Genomic DNA, 24102 nt, shown 5'->3' with positions numbered 1-24102 from the left:
CTCCTAGAAGAGACTATCAGGCTTTTTTCTTTGTCTATACAACACCAAGACAGTTGTGAGTAATGTCAAACAGCTCAAACTCTTTGTTCCTCAGTCACCTTTGTACAAATGCATTCAAATCTGTAGGAAATATGTCAAATAGTGTTTGGAAAATAAGACATCCATCATTCAGGATATTGTCAGTGGCTGCTCTGGCTCTACAGAGCATGAGCAAACCCAAACCTCTGTGTCTGCTGGGTTTCCGTGCTCATCAGGCTAAGCATCCCTTAGAGAAAAAAAGGACATTGTGGAGTTTCATCTTCCCCAACAACTTAAAACTAAATGAAGATACTATCCAGAGGAGGCCCCGGAGCTGCTGTGAGGGCTGGAGCAGCTCTGCTCTGGAGCCAGGCTGAGAGAGCTGGGCTGGGGCAGCCTGGAGAAGAGAAGGCTCCTGAAGGGGACACCTTAGAGCAGCTCCAGTGCCTAAAGGGGCTCCAGGAAACCTGGAGAGGGGCTTTGGACAAGGGCCTGTAGGGACAGGCCAAGGGGAATGGCTTTAACCTGCCAGAGGGGAGACTGAGATGAGCTCTGAGGCAGAAGCTCTTCCCTGTGAGGGTGCTGAGGCGCTGGCACAGACTTTTCCCAGAGAAGCTGTGGCTGCCCCATCCCTGGCAGTGTTCAAGGCCAGGTTGGACACAGGGGCTTGGAGCAACCTGCTCTAGTGGAAGGTGTCCCTGCCCGTGGCAGGGGTTGGAACTGGATGAGCTTTAAGGTCCCTTCCAACACAAATCATCCTATGATTGTATGATTTTTAATGTACAATCTAAACCCTGTATCAGCACCCAGAGCTGGCTTCCCCTCCATTACAGCACCGAGGTCCTCAGAAAGCCTTACAGACTCAGGACACACTGCACTGTTTTCAAGTGGTAGTTTGGTAAGTTTTCAACAGTCCCCTTCAGCTCTCTACAGTGCCCACCACAGCAACTGAGCAGCCCAAAACCATTACTGAGTTTATCATCAAAACACATTTTCAGATTAGATGGCTCCCTTCCATGTTTTCATATGGAGAAATAAGAGACAAAGAAAATGGTCATTTGGAACACTGGGCTCAAGATCCCTTCACCTGGCTTGAAGAGACTGGTTTTATTAGAGCATCACCTCCTGTGACCATAGTCACAGCTTCAACCACTCAACACTTCTCCACATTTCTCAACTTTCAAGTTGTGAGTGCAGAAAACAAAGAACACACTCAGTGATGGTGTGTGAAAAGGCACTGTGAGGGACTCTCACACAGACAGCTTTCTCTCTCCACAAGTGTATATTCAGTCCTCGTTACTCAAGACTCTATGAGACAAAAATCTGATAGATACTAGTACAAGCTATACCCACACAGTCCTTTGAACAGAACAGCAATTCAGTGGGAATTTGGAGGGCTGTGATTCTGTCATCTTCACTTCTGAAAATGGGTGTTTGCAGAGATGGAGATAAAATGGTTATTTGACAGGAAGACAGGATGTAAACACATCAGCTCTGATGATTCTCCAGCAGTTTTAGAGAACTTTGAGCCAAATGTCACCTCCGTGCTATCACTGTATGTGTCCTCCATTCATTTCAACAACTGGTAGGAGATGAAGCACTCCTTTGGTCAGTGACAATCAAGATATTCTGGACCCATCTGTTTGAGGGGAACATACCTTCTACCCTGTAGTTTTGCAACATTTTTGTTTCCATTTCTTTCCTCTGCACTCTCATTTCTCTCTCACCACTGGTAGCTTCTCATGCCAATTCTTTCCTGCTTGAAGTTCATTCCAATTCAAACACTTACCCAAGCTTCAACCCTATTGTCCAGGCACAGTTTCCTTCAATTAAAGGAATACGAAGAAATGGATAAAAAAAGTCACTCTACTCTTAGTTCTTATCTCTGGAGCCATAGAGGATGGGAAGAATAAAGAGAAAGACTTGAATCTGCACCTGCCATACATAAAGCCCATGAAGCCTCTCAGTAGCTTTTAAGAAGTGCTATATGCCTGTATGGCCATTCTGCCCAGTTCCAAACACCTGCTCCAACTCCTGGATCCACTAAACATTAATCCACTGGCAGTAAGAAAGTTCTAATTCAGGTAAATACAGCACCATTGATTAAAGTTTATATTTTTATGAAAAGATAGAAATGTGGTCTTTATTCTGAGGGGGCTTTTGCTAAAAATTCTTCCTAACACAAAATTTGCTTATCCAAAAGTAAAGCAATTAAAGCATAATGGAAAAGGAAAAATAGCCTCAGCTGCAGGTACTGTTACCTGCTTGCCCTTTATGAATTCATAGATAAAATGCAATTTAATAAAGTGAACAGTTCCTGGATGGAAAAGGGATCACCTTGATCACCTAAATAATGGATGATTCTTTAGATTTGTTTGGGAACTGTTTCCTTCTCACCAACAGTAGTTCAACAATCCCTGCCCCCCCCCCCCCCCCAGCACAAATCCAACTGAGACACAACACTCTGAAATCTTTATAAAGCCTCTTGTCAACCACCTCCATTCTTTGTATTTATAGATGCCAATAAAGCTGGTGCCTGTGAAGCTCCTTTGCTGAGAAAGAGCACAGTTATGGTGCATTTTATTGTGTTTTCATCCAGATAACCAAAGAATAACCCCATTCATACCACTACACCTTGGAATCTTGTATCCTGGTTTCATTGCTGGCTGGCTGCATGACCTCATTAGTCATTAATTCCCACTCTCATGACCTTCATGTAGCCAACCAGGTGGGCAGTGGTCAGTATAGAAACACCACCCTGATGCGAGGGCAGCAGAATAGAGATGCACTGAAGCTGCAGAACCCCACTTAGCGAGGCTGAAATGTGGAGACAGCACATTTGTCTGGTTATTTAGAAAAAGAATATAACTGAAATAAGTAGATGTTCTTGCACTTGTCATTGAGAAGCACTCTGCATTTATCTGGCACTTATAACAGTAGCAGCAGCAGCAGCAGCATTGCCCTTGGTGCTGATTTCTTACTACTCTAAAATGTCTCCTCTGAGCCAGAATACACTGGCTGTTGCTGATCATGCTGTGAGACACCTGCACTGGCTACTAGGCTTGTCATGACGCACAAAACCCTACCATCTTCAGCTTGACATTGTGCAAGTTATAATTATTCATCCAAATGAATATGTCAGAGCAGCAGCAGCAGACCTCTCATCAGAGCAAAAGAAAAATACATCAAAACATTATCAACCCAGCAGGAAGACAGGGACCATAAGGAAAATTACCCATTTTTAATATGGATGCCATAATGCCATGTCTATTATTACACAGAGGGGAAAGGGGAAAAAAAAAAAGAAAGGGAGAAAAAAACAACCACCCAACAGCCCCTCAAGTTTAAAGTCCACGAGCACTGAAAAGACCCTGAAGTAGGCAACAGCACACACAGAAGGGTGGGGAAAAAAAAGATCAAATCAATTACCTGAAATCTATTTCTATTTTCTTTCAAAGGAGTTTATATTCTAATAGTGCAATTGCATCATTTTAGTTAGTTTTTACATTACATTTACATTACATACCAATAAATATTAAAAACTAAGACTTAGCAGTATCAAAACTTCATGTTATTTTACTAGATAATAGATATAGTGTGTTCTTTTTCTCTTTTAGGAACCTCAATTTTAAGCACTTCAGCTATGAGGGGTGTTTCGGCATTCTCTAAGCTTAACCCTCACTTTACCACGGTGTGAGGACTGCTCACTGCAATGACTTCCACGCATTTTTAAAGCAACCCAATTTACACAATGGTTACACCTATTATTGTCCAGAAGCTTTAGGCTCGTGTCACCCACGCTGATAAGGTCAATTTCCCAAAAAGACCAGACAACTAAAGCATTTCTATCAGCACAAAGCACAGGCTGCTGGTTCAGTATTGTAATAGGCTGTCCACAGCCAGAATTAGTACCTCATGATTTCAAAACAGGGTCTTCAGTGACATACAAACATCTATTGTTTTCAAATAGTCCATAGGTAATTCAACTGTATAAAGATTTTAAGCACTAGAAAGCCATATTTTTAACATGAGGTTTTTACTTGTAGTGTCAATATTAATACACTCACTCCCATCTTTAACTTGTCAAAAAAGGCTGCTTTGTATCATGTTTTTCAAGAACGCTTTACTAAAACATAAGGGCAGTTAGTAGCTTTCAAAGCACCAACAGTAAACACAGAAGAAAGGACTGTCAAGGATATTTGAAATGTTGTTAATTTGAGGCAGCATAAGTTGCACGGCTGTAAAATTAATAAAATACTATTAAAAGTATGTATGAAGTTTGAGGTTAGAAGCAGTATTTGAAATCCTGCCTGTGGCATATGGATTCCAGTGCAATTTAAGGGACAAACAGTATCTGTTTAAATAGTTCCAAACTGTACCAGTGAATCAAACCCTACTATTACATGCGAAACTTATTTTTCATATATACATATATATATTTAGTTATATATACATTTCATTTGCAATGGCCACTCTTGCAATTATTTCCTGAAGCTCTTGTATTAGAAGATCTGAGGTAAGGTGCAGAACCTTGAGCTTTGCAGTCAAAATTCTATGCCTGTCCTAAAATCCTTCTGCTGCAACCCTTTCCCATGTTCCCTACTAAATCTATGCAGATTTAGTGCCATCAAGACAGGCTTTATGGATGGGTAGGAATCCTCGCGAGAGTTAGAGTTATGAAATGCAATCATTTAGGTAAAATCTATTTTCCTGAATGAAATGAAATTAAACATCAACTATTTTCTAGAGATAATTCAAATTAACTTACATCTAAGTGGTCACATTTAAATCCATTTAATCAAGTACACATGCTCTATTAAGGGAAAAAGATACATGAAATAACGCAAGAGAGACTAAAAAAAGACAGCGGCACTTGGTTCTTTGTATTAACAATGTAAGTTAAACCATGAAATCAGGATTCTATTAAGTACTTTCCTGTTGTTCTTTTGATTGTAACTGGAAAAGTTTTATTTTGTTACCAAAACCATATAGGATAAACTGGGGGGCTGCCTTTTTTAATGTCGGTCAACTTTAGAGGGTGCTTCTTTCCTATCAGACAATTGTTTCTTGTGCCTGTATTTTCCCAATTTCAATCCTAAAGATATTTCAGCCATATGAACAGCTTCAGAAAAATCCAGCCAGTATGAGTGTAAAGCATACAGCATGCAAGGTATATCTATATGGCAAGGAAAATGTTTAAAACACTCTCATAAGGAATATGGAGTTCACTATTGTTACATTTTCATGAGCATGTATAAAAGTAAAATGCACACTCGGAAAAAGCTGAGTTAAAAAATAAAGTCCAAGCCTTCATCATGGCCAACATATTGTGTATGTATCTCAGTTATTAAAAAGAGATTGGACAGTACAGCAGTTTACCTGGGGCATCCAAGAAACAGCAAACGGAACCGGAAAATCCACAAGGCAATCCGGTGGTTCTGTTGGATACTGAGGGAGGGAAAAGAACATTTAAAATCAGCTCAATACACTGATGCCAAATTTGGTAACAAAATAAGAGCCAAAGTCTTGGCTTAGAGGAAACAGTACGTTAAGCATTTTCAGGAATAGTCATGAACGTTAATTATCATTTAAGGAAGAAATCTACAGGTAAACAGTTTTTATACATCAGTTTGCAGTAAGGGCAGGAGAATCACAGTTTGCTGTGTTCAGTGTTCACAAAGACACATTAAAACAGAACTTGAGACAAAAACATCAAATATTTAAAAACCAAAATTCTCCTCATTTACCTGTACTGGAAAGTTACCAAATAAAAACCAAACCACCTTTTCATGAGTCAAGAACTAATTTTCATTTCAACTAGAATATCTGCTCTGGTTGGTAACATTTCTTGGTTTGAAACTGTAAGTTATCAGAGTAAGTATGCAACTATTTGGAAAGAGATGAACGAACATATACTCCAAATTAAAACAGCTCCCTACCCCCTCATCCCAAATTAAAAGGCATCAGTGAGGAAGATTAAAAATAGCTGTATTAAAAAACCCAAAGCTATAAAAGGTTTGCTAACTCCAAAAATAACAACTGACTATTCATTACACCAGTGAACCTATTGCTGCTCAGCAACCAGTGTGAAATCTGTGGGGGAAAGAATTGTATTTTCTGAAAAATAGCAAAGGCAAGAAACCTCAAATACAAATACACAGTGTCCTTCCTAAGAGCACCTATTCCAAATTTTATTCACCTGAGAAGTTGCATCCTTTAGTCCTGTGCAACCTTTCAAATTCTGCCAATGATTTGCACAGCAGGCTTATAGAAATTGTATTGGGGTTTATATTGTGTTAGTAAAGGAAAATGTTACAGATAATCGTATTTGGGGAGACATGAAAAGAAGTCACAGCTTCCTCTCAGAACTAAAGAGAGTGTTAAGGCAAAGAGGTGAAGTTTAGCTGTGCTGCTTCCCATAATCATTCTCCATCCAAAGTAAACGTACAGACATAGATATTGTCCTTATTTATCAGGCACCTGGCAATCAATTGATCAAAAGTTTTTAAATGTCTTTATGTAAAATGTAATTCTACAGTAATGTAAAAAAATGTAGTAATGTAATTGTACAGGAATTAGTTTCAAATTGTTCTCTATGGCAAAGAGCAAAAAAGAGACAACCCTCTCAAGAGCATCCATCCTTCATTGCTTTGATTTTAATAACAACCCAATGGATGTATGGATTTCACAGATATTTGTCTAAAGTTGCTTTTTAATTTGCCTTCCTTTATGGTTTGCATTAGGTATCCCCTCTGTGAAGACAAGTCCTAAAACCTGAATATCCTGTGCCTTTCCCTTTTCTCAAATCCACAGCAGACAAGCTAAACAATAGTGACAGAGCAAGAGAAGTGAAACACCTGATTTGGAGGGGAGGCAGTTACAGCTTGCAGATGTACACCCACAAAAGCTCTAACTGTTTCTTTTATTGCAGTGTTACTGTAAGCACTGTAGTGTTACTGGTTTTGTATTATAGGCATTATTTTACATGAAATACTTCGATGCTTGCATAGAAATAGACTTGTTTTCAATGTATAAAAGTATGCCTAGAACAAACAATAATTTTTCCATAGGATTAGGTTTAGAGCTACCTCATTTAAATCCCGGCAGCACGAGACAATTATGTGATTACTCTCTTGGTAAATTCATTTTATGCAGTCTTTTGTAGGGTGCCTTTGAACAAGTGCTTGCAAACAGCTTCTACTAACTTTATATTACGTTTAAAAAAAACCAAACCAAAAACCCTACAGTACTTTTTCCCTGCATTTTACTCAAATATTCTTTAAGAGCACAATATTGTGCTGTGCACCAGATAAGTGCCAAGAACTATGCAATGATTCTGTACATATGTACATGACGGTTTTAGACCTTGCAGAGTGAAATCCTATATAAATAAGGTGAGTGATTGCCCCAGGAAATTATAGTATTTTAAAATACTCTAGCAGAACATATCAGTGACGTTGTATTTTCTACAGTTACATTCAAATGTATATGTTAGAAATCATCCTATTCCTCAGAACAACTTAAGCAATTATTAAACAAAACATTTATATTGTATTTTTGAGCATGCATTTAACTTTATCTAGAAAAAGTGTTTCCATAACCCAAATCATTGAGATAAGTATCAGAGGCATGCAAATTCTTGCAGTGGCCTTTTTGAATCCTTGGGATTTGAAATGAAATCTGAGAAATAAAGCCCAATGCATTTGGGTTTACGCTTTTAAAGATGCACACTTTGTTTTCAGAAATCTTCTCTAGTCATTTATGTAAATTGTGAATAGATAAAGATTTCTGGACCACATAAATTGGAAAACTAGTTCACAAAATGTAATCTTAGCATTAAACAATATATCCTTTTACGAGACTTAATCGTTTATACAAGTCAAAATTGGGTAGGAGATGATCTGGCTAACATACCTAGCTATGATATGACCATCCTCAGTTCTTCCAGGTTTAAATTATGACCCCAAGTTTCCTAGACACTTCACAAACACAAGCTTATAGTGAGCAAGTGTGTTGAAAGGATAGTTCCTGACACAAAGCACCTTCAGACATGGATAACAGGTGGATACATTCAACAATGCACCCAGGAAAAGCCCTCAAAACACATCCAAACTGCTAAGAATGATGGCAAAGGAATATTATGGGTATTATCTCAATACACATGATAACCTTACGAAAAAGAATTTCCTAAATCACTTATTGAAGAGTTTCTTCCCGAAAACATTGTTGACAGGCTTAGAAACTTGTTTACCTGCATGGCATCCATGAGGACAAGGCTGAACAAACCCATCTGCCAGAATACAGGCAGGAGCCAGACACATATGCTGGGGATGAGAGGTTTAGTTCACATCCTAGCCTTAACCAAAGAAACAGCATAACGAAAATAAACGCATTTTGGGGTGTAGTTTATTAAAGAAGGTTCTCAAAAGAAATCCTTTTAAAAAACACTTCAGCAAAGTCTTTTCAAATGTTTTAGATACGTGTATGAAAGAAAAATCAAATCCCCACGTCACCAAAACCACATTTCACATAGAAATTTTCTCTTGTGACAAGTTTAAATGCCAGACATGGTTGAAAAAGGACAAGCAATTGATCCTTCATCATAACAACTGCTTGGAAAAAAAAACAAAAGAAAAGAAAGAAGATTGATGATTACTTGTTACAACAGACACATTGGATAATCTGGTCTCTTTATTACACTATGTCCTTAGTTGTTAGGCAGTGTTTTTCTTCTGCTGTTAGGAGTCTCAAATTCAGATATTTCTTTACTATAAGGAAAATACGCAAGTTTTCACAAGCCCAGAAAATTATAACCTCTGCTCTCTATTCTCAGTGGTAAATTATGGCTAAACTGAACCAGCCAATGCTTAAGTGTAACAGTGTTTGACCACAGCTGCTGCTTGGTACAAACAGCTATTGCACTTTATCTTCCCTACAGTTTTATACTTCCAAATACTTGAAATACTTTACTTGAGTCACCATAAAAATCAAAACAAAACTTAGGGGCAACAGGCTGCACTTAATTGCTTGTGTCATATTAAGTCTGACATGGCAGCTCCATTATAAACCATGACAACACAGTCTGGTCACTCTCCTCGAGTGCTAAATAGGCCATAATTGTACTTCCCGATATATCTTTTCCATCAATGTATTTAATAGCAAATTAACTGTGCATCCATTAGTCTGTGCATGTAGGACAGTTTTACTGTTCTTTTTTTTACATCCACTTTAGCAACCTCAATTCCTAACCAGTGCTTTTTCTCTTCTAAGGTAAAATTAGCTTGTTTTATGCAAAACTCAAAAACTCCAGGTATTTAAAGGAATATGGGATGTCTATGGAGGTGAAATTTAACCTTAAGCACACTCCTCATCCCTTCAATATTATTAGTCCAGACGATAGTTCAAGGACAGTCCAAAACAACATTTAGACATTTCTGGATACATTTTTGCCCCCTAAACTGATTTTCTGAAGACAACAGCTATTACCATCCAATTGTCACCACACCTGGATATTCATAGTTCCTGATAAGAGATTTATGCCTTGAAATGAGAACTTCTAACAAGAAACACTGCCATTTGAGTTCAGTTCTAAGTAGGAGGAAGAATTAAACACCATGGATTTGCTTTGCAAGCACTATCAAAATCAGACAATTGTTTAGACTAAAAAGTAATAACTTTTTTTTAACATAAGGAGTTCACTTCTGTAGTCAGTTTTTCATAAATCTTTACATCTATAGCTTTAACAGTAAGACTTCCTAAACAAGCAACCCACCATCCTCTCTTTCTTGTTATATGTGTGGTCTCTGGATGGAGTGATAATGAATCAAAGTCTCCCAGGAAGCTTTGTCCGTAACCCAGTAAAATAACTGCAATATCATAAAGTGCTTTGATGCATAAAGTGTGATGCACAGTTTCATATGAAAAGATTCTTACATATAACCATAACGAAATATTAATTTTAAATATAAAGTCTGAAAGCTCTACTTTCTATTAAACCCCACCACCATCATTATCTTGCAGAACAGATATACTCACAAACCAACTCTCTAAACCCCGTATGAATTAAGAAAAATCCATTTATTAGAAGGAAGCCTTAAGATATTTTCTCCCCCATAAACTCACCTTTGCATTGAACTTTAGAGTGATGAGATGCTGTCGACCACAAGAGTCTTCGGCTTTCAGCTTGGCTGTGGTCAGACCAGTATCCATGTATGCAACTCTGAAAGAGAAAAGAAAACTCTAACAGCATTGCGAAGAAGTCCAGTTTGAACTGTCTGCATTACTCTTATTAGTCTGTTGCAAATATTAATCAGAGGAAGCCCTGTATGCCAACCATTTCTGCTGTTCTAGATTTACTGCTGTTAATACACCAGTCAACTGCTTAATGCAGTCATATATCTTTGGGTTATTTACAATGTGTGTCAAGACTCATGCTGTGGTCAGTGAGCACTGTGTTTCAGTTTTCCATCACCGGAACCTTTGACACACACAGCATGTTCCTGTCAGCCTCTACTTATGTACACATTAAACTTCCTGTCAAATCTTTGATCCATTTCTGCAGTTTCTTTGCTGTATGAGACTTTTATGCCCTTGATTTGCTTTTCTCTTCAATGAAGTTCTCTTTTATTATCAATACTATTATTGTGGAAAATTCGGTGGATATTAGCTCATATTCTAAAATCGATTTCCTGCAGAAAATCATACCCAAACAGGTACAAAATTAGTTATTTATGATGATTTGCCTCTGTTTTGTGACGGTTTTACACAGTATACATGCACCGAAGCAAGTAGCAAGTACATACTAAACATAAATAAGTTTTAAAACTTCTGACATAATCACTGACTCTTTGCTTATGTCACTGATTTGTGATTCCCACTGCACCGAAGATGAATACAATTGTAAAACACATTGCTCTCTAGAAATAGGTTCCTCTGAATAGCTTCAACAACTGCCAAAAAGGTTCAAACTTCTCCATATATTTACCAGTGAACTGGGCACGTGGATATTTTGGCATTTTTACTATGTCATTCTTGCGTAAAGATGAAAAGCAGCCCAAGATTATTGTACAACTTATAACCTATGACTGATGGAAAGGCCTTATCAGAGTTCAAAGAAAGCATCTGCTTGCTGGACTAAGTAACATTTATTTTTTCAAACCAATACATACTATTCCAGTCACTCAAGCCAGCATGTTGGGAAAAACAGTTCTCTTTCAAGTGAAACTGGCAGTGCAGTTGTAGAAGCCTGTACAAGGAGACATACAGCAAAGCGTGTGCACATTCCTAGGAAGGAAGGGAAAAGAGAATGATCTACAAAAATGGCATAGCCTCAATATGAGGGGACTGCAAAATACAGACTGAAAAAGCAGTGATGGTAGTAAGTAGGGAGACATATCTATCATTTGATATTTAATGCTCATTAATGCAATATTAAATAGTCCTACAGATTCCTGGCAGCACTTTGACACTATTTTTCTCCACCACAGTTGAAAGAAATACAAGTCTTTATAAAAGTGTAATTTGACTGTAATCAATTAAACTCCATTTATTTAGAAAGAATTAGAGCGTTCTGCCTCTAACTGGAAGAAAATGATTGTTCCTGCTTTGTTCCGACTTCACCTTAAAACTATATCACAAAGTTTTACAGAGATAAGAAACCTATATCTCACCTCTCCATCTATTGTTGCCTAGAGTGGGGAAATCCTAAATCAGCAGCTAAGGCACAGAATGGTCACTCTGATAAAGTACATAGCAGTGTCCGAACCAAAGTACAACTGGCACCTGCATCAAGGCACTGTAAGGTTAAACTGCAAAGGAGAATGGAAAAAATAAAGGGATGCTGTCAAGGTGTTTAGGATTTTAAATGATCTGTTCCAACAATCATCATGTTTGGACCACCTCACTCTGAAGGTGCCAGAAAGGTGTGGATTATTTTAGTTTAAAAAGAATGTTTGCATTTCCTTACTGTATGTTGGGTGAGAGGAAACAAGATTAAAAAATTATGTATGTTTCTTAGATGGCAATGGAAATACATACCTTTAAATTTATTTCTGAAAACCTTAAGGATTCAGTACTTTTACAGTTAGTTTAACCACCTGACAGCCTCTAAACCAAATATATATGCATGTGTGCATTTATACTTATATTTAAAATATAAGTACATGCACACCATTATATCAAAAATATAGTGATATATGTTCCATCATATTTGTAACAAACCTTCAGATTCAGTTTTATTGACAGTGTGAATTAGACAAAGTTTAAGAAGAAAAAAAGTGTCACCTTGGAAAAGGTGCCAAGAGCACCTATACTTGCGCCTTGTTTAGTTACTTATAGAGGGGTACATCATAAAAAGATTTAAGTTCTGTCCATTTCTTGATTTTTAACATATTTTTAGTTTTACAATTTGTATTTAAAGTATTTTTAAAACCAGTTTAAAATGTGATTTTCACCGAGCTTGTAGATAACTGGAAAATACAGATCATCAAAGCTATGAAGCACCACTACAATCCAAACCAATCTGCAAACTCTTATGGCTTTTATTTAATTGATATCAACAGCTAGCTGTTAGTAGAAGATAACTATTTAAGCTAAACAACACGACACCTTTTAAGTATTATTCATCACAAACCATCTACTTAGAGGTTTTCTACTAAGATGTCCTCTTCCCTTTCAAACTTTGTCACAAACAGGAACAGCAATGAATAAAAAAACTCCTGTGACAAGGGGCATACAGGGTTAAAGAATGGCCAGAATGAATATTTATAGCCAGCCTTCCTTCTTCCCAACAAAATGTAACTACAGTAAACTGACTCTGGGATATGAGGAGGATTCAATTTTCCATTTAGGATGGAAAAAAGGAACTCAGTAGCTTTGTGGCTACCTGTTCTATAACACCACTCTGCTATTCTTTGGATAAGAAGAGATAAAAGGGGCAGTTCCATAGGGCTGGAAGAAATTGGACAACATTGTAAAAGTCAGATGAACTACTTCATATGATTGCCTAATCAAATAAGGAATTGTTTACATAGGTGGTATTTCAGTTATAGAAACCTTCATTCCTCTGTAGGCTCCATCACTTTATCACACACCAAAAAAAATGGAATGACCATAAAGATGGAAAGCTTCAGTTAAATCTCTGAAGTACTGTAACTCAGCATAACACACAAATGATTGAGAGCAGATGACAGTGCAGGATTCCCCTGGAAATGGGGAAAGAAAGAAAAGAAGATACTTATACGAACAACCTGGGCAAGTATCAAGCAAAAACACATTGAGACTTGAGAGATCATGACTCACACCATGGCCTTAAGAGGTATTAGCAACCTTTATGAATTCACATGGGGGTGATAGGAGTCCTACACATCTTTGAAATTCCATAACTTACCTTCCCAAGACATCGTCATTGAATCAACTAGCAAGGTTATCAGATAGTATTAGAAGAGCCTTTCCTATAGCTTAGTACTACTACATGTGTATTCTCTCCCACCTCAGCTGATTAGGTTTGTGCTGGTATTTTTCATGTTCTTAAAATGAAGGAAGTATCCTCCTTTGAACTCCTCAGCTGGTAGGACAGCACTTAGTGTTGGAAATTTGGTACAATTTTATAACCTGCTGAACTGTGACTTTTGTGTACAAGTATTTGAATATGAAAGCATATGCACCCTCTCCCACACATAAATTAGGTCAAAGAATCAAGTTCACTGTGATACAAAGTGATTATATCTAGTCACAGCAGCCTGCCCATTTGCAATCCTCATTACTGTTTGTACTTTCAGTGGCTCAGGAGGGAAGAGGTGCAAGATCATTGCAGACAATGTCTTCAACTTGTTTCTGAGAAACTTCACATATTCCTTAGCTAAAAGCCATTAGAACACACTAAATTTGTGCCATACCTGAGAGCTTCTCAACTTGCTTCAGAGGTAAAGGAACCATAATTTATTGCTTTAATTCGCTTTCAAACAAAATATCCTTCAGTTTTTCAGTTAGATTTGGATGCAGTCAGCTCCCTGTATGACCCAAAACTCACTAGGAAAAGGTAAATCTAGGGTCCAAAACAAGCCAGTTCTTTTCTAATAAAAATCCTGATAAATAAAGCTGGAGGCTTCTCAAGATGTGAGCAGGGATTGATCCTTATTGCCAGTACTAAATGCAGGCTTAGTTTTGCGCTGAAAGACCATACCAGGATGTTTTTAACTAACATGCAAATACATCTGCAACTCAAAATCAGTCTAGGTTAAGAGGCCTTTTTAGCAGCATATTATAGGTATGATCCCCTATGTACAGCCTAGCCCTTTGGTTAACAATTAACTTCCCAACCAAAAAACCTCAAACAGGTACCTTATCAAGGTGTATCTCTACTGAATTACATGACTCCACTTGACAAAAACACAGCATAAGTTGTGTGTCTACACAAAGACCATCTTTGCTAGAAACCAGGTCAAATTTTGCCCTAGAAGCATGCTCTGGTAAAACTCGGATGTCCTTTTTAATAATAACCCACTGGATGTTTTGTATACACAGTAAGTCAGGACAAATACCAGTTTTGAGACAAGCTACTCAAATGTATTTACAAAGTGTATTTTTAGCTATATGCTATATTTATATAGAAAATAAGAAACATAGTACATTTCATATAAATGTATCTTTAAAGTGTATTTATTGTCTTTAAGTATATATTGTGTTTGTTTTGCTGGCATGGGCTTTTTGAAGGTTTTGGGGTTTGATTTTCAGTTGGGGTGAAAACACTCGCTTCTAGTTCTCCTTCCCCCAGCAGATGAACTGAACTGTCACCTCTTCTTCCACAGATACTCAGTTTATAGTGCAGCATATACATGAAACCATGTTCTTGGGTGCACTGAGCCTCCATCCTCAGGTGACGGTTTACATTCCCCTTGTGCAGTAACCAACATTTCCCCCATTTTCCCCCAAACATGGTCTACTTGCAGTTTTTGGAGACTAAGGAATGCTTTTCAATAGCCCTTATCTCCATTTGAATCCATCTAGGTAGCAAAATACACATATATATATATATATATATATGTGTGTGTGTTTCTCTCTGCAGGTGTCACAAATTGCAGAGAAGTTCTGGATTTACAGCTTTCCAAATTCTTCCCTCACTCCCCCCCACCCCCAGATTTACCTTTTTGTGTATTAACTGTGTTATTCCTCTGTATAAGGAGACCCTTGTGCTAGGGAGAGCAAGATAGAACTGTTTCTTTAAAAACAATTATTCTAGTTCTAAAAAATGCATGAACTGTTTTCATAAAAGCATAAAGGTACACGAAGATGAACCGTAGCATAAAGGAACAGTCAAAAAAAGAGCTGTATGAAGTAGGGAAGAGAATGAAGAAAAAGGAGAGCCATAAATGCTGTATTAAATATGGTTACTATGCCAATAGTTTATAGGTCAAAGAAGAATTGATTTCTTAGTAGTAGCATCTCACCTTTCAGCTTAGTTATTTGAGACTGAAAATATACCTTCAGTTGATACAGGTTTGTTGGTTTTTTTTTAAAGTAAAAACAAAGCAGCAGAGATTTTAAAGCAAAGCCAGTTTCTGAACAGGATAAATTAAAAGAACAAGTACATTGATATGTACAACTCACAAATACAGAATAAGAACAGATATTCTGAAGATGTCTGTTAAGAAATAAAATAAACATACTTATTCCAGCCTAGTATTTCTAGATCTCTGACGAGACAGGAGTAGTATTCTGGCGGCCGTGGCATATGCAGGTCTTGTGTATTCTTTAAAGCAATTTCCTGTTTAAAAAACATTTAAAACATCATTAAGAGAGATTTCAATATTTTTGCATCTATTTAGCCATGTGATTTTTGCAATCCATTCAAAAATATTAAGCTTATGTAAAATTAACTGTACACTGCATTTGTTTTGTTATAGCCTCCAGCTAAAGCAGACAAAGAAGCTGTTTGGTAAATTACTTCAGATACTGGTAATGAAAACATCTGCAATTTAAAAAAACAACCCCACAGATGTTGACAACTTGGTCTTCAGATGCAAATATCAAATGTGCCTCTTTTTCAGCTAATAAATTTGAAGTCAAGCATCTTGACTGAAAGAACATTTCAAAAGAAGGTTCTATTAAGCCCACAGCTGTCTCCTGGGCCCCACAGCCACAAAGATGATACATATATGAAATCCCTCATATTATTTTTAAGTAGCTATATACAACTTTATACAGCAATAAAAAAAATAAATCACAAATTCAGTTGCTCAGTTTTAACATCATAGGAACCCAGAGAGTAAGTTTTGGTACAGACACTCATCAAGAATGTCTTAATGCCTCAAGAAGGGATTTTTATCAAAGAGGTAAAGCCACGTTATAGAGAAAAACTAAACCAGATGTTCCACATTTCTATTGTGCTGCTTCATCTTTAAAGGTTTACTTCAGTTAAAATCATGCTTACAGGACAAATAAACAAATTAATGAAATTTATAATAAAATTATTAATAATTTAAAGGGAAATTTAAATAAAAGAAATAATAAATAGAATGAATCATAGAATCAGTATAACAACTATTTCTGCCCAGTTCTCCCATGGTGTCTTCTGTTGTTTTTACTCTCTGCACTGAGGATCACTATTTTATTATTTTGAATGAATTATACTTTCTTTGCACTCTCATCTTCTGAGTGCTTGTGCATCCAGGCAGAGATTGGAATAACTATAGTGAAATATTCCAAAATAGCCACATTTAGACATTCTTATTCAGTCCTATTCCAAGCATGTTTGCCTGGTTTAGTGTAATCCTGCTTGGCAGGGATTGAACCAATACTGAGGAAAGGCACTTGTAGCATGGAGCAGTAGTGTAATACCAGGAGGGTATTTTATTGTTTTGAAGAATACTTACTGTGTTTCATTTCTAAGTTAAGTAGGTTGGATGCAAATATTCTTTGCCAAGAATGCTCATAGAGTAATGTTTTACTAACAGACAAGAAATGGTCAGTTAACCATAGACTTTGCTACTGTTCAATCCCACATTAGAAAAAAATAATAATAAAAAATAATAAAGAGTCTCTGAACTATTAAAAAAAAAAATGTTTTCTGCATTTATGGGTCAAGTTGTCGCACAGGTGAAAGCACCTTCAGTAATCCAGAGACTGTATAACCCTTGGTATGTTTATAAGCCTTTTTTGCCATCTGGACAGTAACAGGAATTCCAAGAAAATCATTGCAAAGAGGATGGCTCTATATTGAAATCTCTTGCTGAGATTCTAATTTTTCCATGACACTCAAATTTCCAGAGAGTCACTTAAAATCCTAAAGGATATTTACACAAATATTACATGAACATACATACAAAATTACCTTTTCTTAAACATAAAAGCCAACACATAAATGCATCTACCAAACAGTAAGCTGTGAAAAACCTGAAAGCGAAAACCAAAGCTTTGAGAACGTCCCATCTACCACATACATATTCTGTCACTTACCAAAACAGTTTTCAGCTCCACCATAAAGCTGCTGAGATCTGGACAGCTGTGCAGCCTCTGCAGGGAACAACACAGTATCAGTTCTTCAACTCATAACTTTTAGTGGTAAACAATTTCAGTCCAACTATTGTTGTAGTGTTGTCAAACTGACTTATATAAAACGCCCCAACTATACACCACAGGTTTAAATATTTAAATTACAGAACAAATCTCCCAGAGTACAGGAAACCTTCCTGAAAATGAACCATCACCTTTGGAAGAACACATGACACATCTTAGAAAGACTTTACATATTTATGAAGACATTTATGCAGACTTATGTCTTCACCAATGAGAACAGAAGCTTTAGAATCACTCAAAGATGTTTCTCAGCTGGTTATATTTTCTTTAGGAACTCTCCAGACCCATCTCCTGTTAGATGCTGTATGTGATTAGGGATCCCTGTCTATCTTCAGATGCTGTGCTTATTTACACTTCTCTTTCCTCAGCTCTGTATCTTTGGTTACTGCCAACTCGTAACCCTTGTTCTACAAAGGGGTGCACAGAGATTCTCAACTAGCACACCTGGCAAAGATGCCTTTTTAGAAAGTTTCTTCTAGATATAGGGGTTTAACTTAGATTCCTTGACTGATTACAACACAGTAAGTACTATACCCAGCAATATTTAATGTGAATTCTCTTCTTTGCACTATGAACATTTTGTAAGAAAATAGATAAAAAATGAAAACCAAAATCTGTTTCTGAGAGATGAAAGACAAATTCCAGCAAAATGTCAGCAGCCATTTATTTTTAAAATGTTCTATCTCAATCTTCAAAAAGAAAAAAAAAAAAAAGCTTGAATAAAATTAAGCATTTACTAAATTCTATTCATCTGTCTTTAGACTGACCTGCAAATCGGTAAGTACATAAGAATAAATCTTGGCTGTAAAATGAAAGGATAGTTCTTTAGCAGTTTAAGAATAGGAGTGTGACTATAAGCTTTTCAAGTATGCACTTAACAGAAATGGGTTTAAAAGTTGTATACCTGCTTTAAAATATGCCGATATTGATGCAGTATCTTCTTTAGGTGCCAGCTACACTCTAGCCTAGACAAACAGTATGTTGTGTAAGTTTTAAATTCACAGTACATGCTTTGTAGCAGAGATCAGGTCTGCTACACAGCAACATAAAAGCTTCTCTTCAAAAAAACAAAGGAACTAAATAATACTTCAGAATTTCTTTAAGTTTCACATTCAAAGTTATTTAAAACTTTCAAATGTCACTATCCCAAAGTCCATTAAAAATTAAGCATTTACCTATGAAAGCCTGTTCTTTGCTGAAAACAACAACATAATTCTTGTAAGCTAGCATGACTTCATAAAATATACCTATATTTAAAAATTACAACCTGAAAATGTCAAAGTTACCTATAATGTGGTTTTAAGTATCTGACCTAGAATGTAATAAAGCTCTCGAATACCACATCTGTTCACATTCAGAGCAGGCTGGTCCAAGCAGAACTATGGACTGCAGCATTTAAGCATGCATAAAACACACACATCCCCATGTATTACTGTGATAAACACAGTGATAAGAACAGAGCTTTTAAAGAAAAGTTCATCAAGTCCATAATTGCTTAAATTTACAACTTTGCACTGAATTTTCTGTTTTGCAAATGGTGACATATAAATAATCTGATTTAAATGAATATTTTCCCTCCCTTTCTATATAAATACACCCAATTAATTGCAACAGGTTTCAAAGTTAATTAACCACAAAATATTTTGATGTAGGCAATGTTTATTGTCAGAGTTTATTAACGCTAACACTGAACAATTTTGTTGCAAGGTTAAGTTGAAACCAGTAAGAATTAATTATCAACACTGATATTGGAAAAAATAATAATTCACATGCATATTCATCATTGCTTTTCTCGGAATAAGGTTTTGTTACATACACTTACAAATTGCTTTCATAAAACATTCTTACCTTGCATTTTTCAGTTGAAAATCCATTGGTAAGAGTATCCTGATATGGAAGTCTCTACCCTTGAAAATAAACATTTAGTTAATAGGAAGGTCAGGAAAACAATAAAGAATTAGACACTTGTAGCAAGTATTCCTCATAAGATCAGCTACCAAGAAAGTAAATTTGTTTTATGTGACTTTCAGGAATATTATTCAGGATTTCTTTATTTAGGAAAGAAAAAGCAGCACGAGTGACAGGTAGAAATAAAACTGATTTTAATTTTGAAGTTGAAATAGTCTTGACCTCTAACTCAGAGCATCCAGTAAAAATTCTTCAGTGCATCACCGTTCATACAGCAAAAATAACATCTTTCAGAAGAAAAATAAACATTACCTAAACCTGGGCAAAACCAAGTAATATAATTTAAGCCAAGTTATGCCAAAGCACATGAGAGTCTGTCTTTAACTCAAGTAAAAGCCAAAGCAGACTCTTACCATAAAAGTACTACACTGAAAGGAATGTGGGCACTGGTCCACAACACAATTCTACAAGGTTTTAGAAACTGGAACAAAAACAGTCCCAAGTGCATGAACATAATATTTTTTTCCTGTTACTGCAATCCACCTACTTGTATTTTCAGTAATTGTCCCTATTCAGTAATTGTCCCTCCTCCTTTCTTATGGGATGATCAAAAACTGAAATAAGGAAGGTTTGCTACTAGGTTTAACTCCACCTTGATGCGAGGAGGGCAGTTAATTCCTCTCAAAACTTTTATCCCAGACTCTGTTCCAGTTCAGCGTACCTTGAATTATATCCACAAATCCTGAGATTTCAGCAGGAAGTTAAGAACAAACCCAGATTTCCTCCTGTGATTAGATGACCGACAGAGTGGATGCTTTACCTCAATTTCAGAAAGGCTTTTATTTCTGTTTCCCACAATGTCCTCACAGACAAACCGCGTCAGATAAGCTGACAGTGAGGTGGACTGACAGCTTGCCAAAATGCTGGGCTCAAAGGGTTGCGATCAGCAGGACGAAGTCCAGCATGAGATCCCTGCTTAATGCTGCACATCAGGGGTCAGTCCTGTGGCCACCACTGACCATTAGTGACCCTCACTCAGCAAGTTGACAGAGCAGTGGTTGGTAGACCATGTGATTGTGCTATCAGTCAGAGGGACTGGAACCTCAAGAACTTAAGAAAGTGGAAAGTCTTGCACCGGGAGAGGATTCACACCACACACCAGCACATGCTGGTGGCTGACCAGCTAGAGAGCAAGTCTGCGGAAAAGGACCTAGTGGTCCTTGTGGACCTGAAGTGGCCCTGAGCCAGCAGCACGCTTGCAGCAAAAAAGGCCAACAGCCTCATGTGCTGGATTAGGCAGAGCATTTCCAACAGGTTGACGTAGGTGATCTTTCTCCCCCCTGGTTAGCACTGGTGAGGCATAAATGAGGTGCTGGGTCCCTGGTACAGGAAAGACAGAGATATACTGGAGTTAGGCCTGCAAAGAGCTATGAAGGTGATTACAAACTTGAAGCATCTCTCATATGAGGAGAGACTGAGGGAGCTGGGACTGCTTAGCCTGGAGTAAAGAAGGCTCGGAAGGTAACTTGACAGTGTGTACAAACACCTGATGGGGATGCGGCTTTGAGCAACCTGGTCTAGTGCAAGGTGTTCCTGCTTGTGGCAGGGAGTCGAAACTGGATGAGCTTTAAGGTCTCTTCCAACACAAACCATTCCATGATTCTATGACTAAAGAAGGTTTAGGCTCTGATTGACACACATTGGCAGGATGAGAGGCAACGGGTACAAGTTGAAATACAGGAAATTCCACCTAAATGAAATGAAAAAAACTCAGCAACAGTGAGGGTGGTCAAATACTGGAACAGGCTGTCTGAGAAGCTGCACATTCTCCATGCTTGAGATATTCAAAACCCAACTGGACATGGTCTTGAGCAACCTGCTCCAGCTGAGCCTGCCAGAGGACCTCCAGAGGTTCCTTTCAACCTCAGTGTTCCTGTGATGCTCACAAGCAAAACCAAGATACCTGTTTCAGAGCTGAATACAGCCCATTGGCACATCAATTGCTTCCAAACTCCTCCAAAGCTGATGTTAACTACATGCTTAAATTAAGCGCATAACCTCAGACTTGTCTATGTTACTGGCCTCAGCCCTGATCAAAAAAATCACATCTGGGAACAGACCCTCACACTTGCATGTCAACCTTCCCATTAACTCCAAGATGCATTCTAGCACACAGAGCATTTCAAAAGTTGCAACTGTTGGAGTAATACAAACATAAACACACACTTGCAAATGTCTTGTGAAAGTTGGATGCAAGTCACAGAATCACTGGGCTTGGAAGGGACCTCTGGAGATCATCCAGTCCAACCTCCCTGCCAAGACAGAGCCACCCAGAGCAGGTCACACCGGAAACCTTCCTGTATTTTGACAGCAAAACTACATTTTTGGAAATAAAACTGTGACACAGCCCTTGTCTCTTGACTTTATAGGAAGAAAATCCCATGCTATTTCTAAATAAAAATACACCTGCAAAGAGCTGTTTCTGTGATCTGTCTGCACATGCATGTGTGATACGTTAACAAGCCAAGACTGTAGCATCACTGCATAGTGCCTCTGACGGCAAAGGTGGCTTTAGGGCATCCACTCTCAACCTGTCATAGGTGCTGCTCTACCCGCACTGCAACTTACTATATCCTCAGTGAGACGATGCAGTTACTTAAGCTTAAACCTCAGAAACACAGGAAGTGAAAGGAAAATACCCACAATTAGTCATTTGCTTCAAGCTTTACCCTAGGCCAAGAGTGCAGGCACATTGAATCCGCCCTAAAACTAGCACAACAAACCCGGCCCACAGGCCATCAGCCACACCGCGCTGCCACAGAGCGGTGGAAACCCGCAGGACGGCGGCATGGGCGCCTTTGCACAGCACCTTCCCTCCACAGCACCACCACCACACGGCAGGGACCCGGGTGCTTCTGAAGCGCCCCGCGGCGTTTCCTGCCTCACAACCCCGGCAGCTCCGCGCCCGGCCGGGAAGCTGAGACCCCGGGCCAAGGCGGGAAGCGCTCCTCCCCTCACACAAACCCGGTCCCGCGGGAAGGGAGAGGGGGACGGGACGGACACACAGCTAACGCGGAGCGAGTGCCGCCGGTACCTGCGCGGTGACGAAGCCCTCGTAGGCCGTCCGCTCGCGGTTCTGTGGCAGCAGCAGCGGGCACTGCCGGAGCAGCGCCGCCGAGCCCGCCATGCCGCGCCGCTCGGCTCCGCTCGGTCCTTCCCGCCCGGCACCGCCGTTCGAATCCGAGGCGCCACCGCCGCCTCAGGCCCCGCCCCCGAAGGCGCCTGAGGGGCAGCGCGCGCGGCGCGGCCGTTAGGGCGGGAGCGTGGCGGCCGTTTCCTGAGGGGAAGCAGGCGCCATGGAGTGAGGAGGATCGTCTGGCGAGGCTCTTATCGCACAGCCAAGGCAAGGGGGTACTTCTAGCTTGCTTTTGTAGGAGTTTGGATTCTAGGAATCTCAAAGTTGTTCCCTGTGGGGGTGGTGAGGCGCTGGCACTGGTTGCCCAAAGAAGTGATGAATGCTCCATCCCTGGCAGTGTTCAAGGCCAGGTTGGACACAGGGGCTTGGAGCAACCTGCTCTAGTGGAAGGTGTCCCTGCCCGTGGCAGGGGGTTGGAACTGGGTGGGCTTTAAGGTCCCTTCCAACACAAACCAGTCTATGAATCATACAGTGTTTTCTGCCGCAACATGTTTAGAGTGATAAAAGGTCTTCTGCCCTCTCAAAAGCATTGGAAGAAAAATTTTCCTCTCTTTTCTGAGTGGGCTGATTCGACAGACACTGTGTTTGGGAAAGCCTCAGGAGACTTAAACAAAGCATTGGGGTTTATTTTGTACGTTTTAGAAGGCCTTAAGTCTTCACATAACTTTGTGGCTCAGTATCACATAAAGCACAGTAAGATGCAGCTTCTGCCTAAATAAACATGTTTAAGAAAGAAAAGAGTTCTACAAAGGGATAGGTGACTTACCAAAGTCGCCTAAGTGGGGTGTTGCATCAGCTTTGGAGGAGTAGCCTCAGAGAATCCCTGAGGCTGCTTCCTTTGGGCACAAATGCAGTCTGATGAGCATGCCATGTATTGCTGAAGTTTCTAGAAGGTCATATATTTGTAGGTCATCTGATAAGTCCTCCACTGTTGGATGTGGTGTGAATGACTGAAGTGGCTAAATCTTGTCAACTTTTACAGTTATTTATCTCTTGGAATAGAGGAGGCTGTTCCTCTCAGCACCTGTTGAGTTGTTTGTATCTTTAGACCAGTGCTTCTTACTGTGGAAATGAGTAAAATCAGCAAAATACAGAAAGACAATGTTAGCAGGAGCTTACTTGTTCCAGGCCAGGAAACTGGGAAATGGCTGCAAGTGTTTTCTGCAAGTTTAAGGCAGTTGGAGAAATACTGTTTCTGCTGGCAGCAGCTCAGTACCTGTGGGACAAAAGGAGACTTGAAAGAGAAGCAAAAAAAACACCAATAAAAGTGTTTACAACCTGCAGCTACATCTTGTTCACTTAGCTTGGGAGACCTCTACATGGGTATTGCACAGAAATAGGAGTCAAAAGGGCTCAAACCCTTTACAATTTTATATTGGCTATGAGAAATACAGCTACTATACAAG

At 38.8% G+C, this 24102-nt stretch overlaps 2 protein-coding genes across 4 annotated transcripts in view; one reads left to right on the top strand and one right to left on the bottom strand.

Annotated features, from left to right (window-relative positions):
• The window catches only part of VRK2 (VRK serine/threonine kinase 2), a 70592-nt gene extending 54090 nt beyond the window's left edge, over window positions 1–16502 (top strand). For both annotated transcript variants that reach the window (XR_003991856.1, XM_030489595.1), the window contains one exon: window positions 15921–16502. Coding sequence is in view for 1 of the 2 variants with exons in the window: in XM_030489595.1 (XP_030345455.1) it covers window positions 15921–15956 (36 nt within the window). In the remaining variant the exon portion in view is untranslated. The remainder of the gene's footprint in view (window positions 1–15920) is intronic.
• The window catches only part of FANCL (FA complementation group L), a 30703-nt gene extending 7985 nt beyond the window's left edge, over window positions 1–22718 (bottom strand). The window contains exons 1-7 of one of the 2 annotated variants that reach the window (XM_030489596.1): window positions 22595–22718; window positions 19441–19499; window positions 18497–18557; window positions 17473–17529; window positions 15684–15781; window positions 10141–10237; window positions 5398–5466 (exon numbers count right to left, since the gene is read on the bottom strand). In XM_030489596.1, the coding sequence (XP_030345456.1) occupies window positions 5398–5466; window positions 10141–10237; window positions 15684–15781; window positions 17473–17529; window positions 18497–18557; window positions 19441–19499; window positions 22595–22687 (534 nt within the window). In that variant the 5' untranslated portion in view covers window positions 22688–22718. Of the gene's footprint in view, window positions 1–5397; window positions 5467–10140; window positions 10238–15683; window positions 15782–17472; window positions 17530–18496; window positions 18558–19440; window positions 19500–20221; window positions 20268–22594 lie in introns of those variants that run through there. The other variant, XM_030489597.1, reaches the window with a different exon arrangement.
• Window positions 22719–24102: the final 1384 nt, after the last annotated feature.

Source organism: Strigops habroptila, chromosome 6 (genome assembly GCF_004027225.2).
Source record: "Strigops habroptila isolate Jane chromosome 6, bStrHab1.2.pri, whole genome shotgun sequence".
NCBI lineage: Eukaryota > Metazoa > Chordata > Aves > Psittaciformes > Psittacidae > Strigops > Strigops habroptila.
Note: the sequence above shows the minus strand (reverse complement) of the source record. Positions and strands in the feature narration are given on the sequence as shown.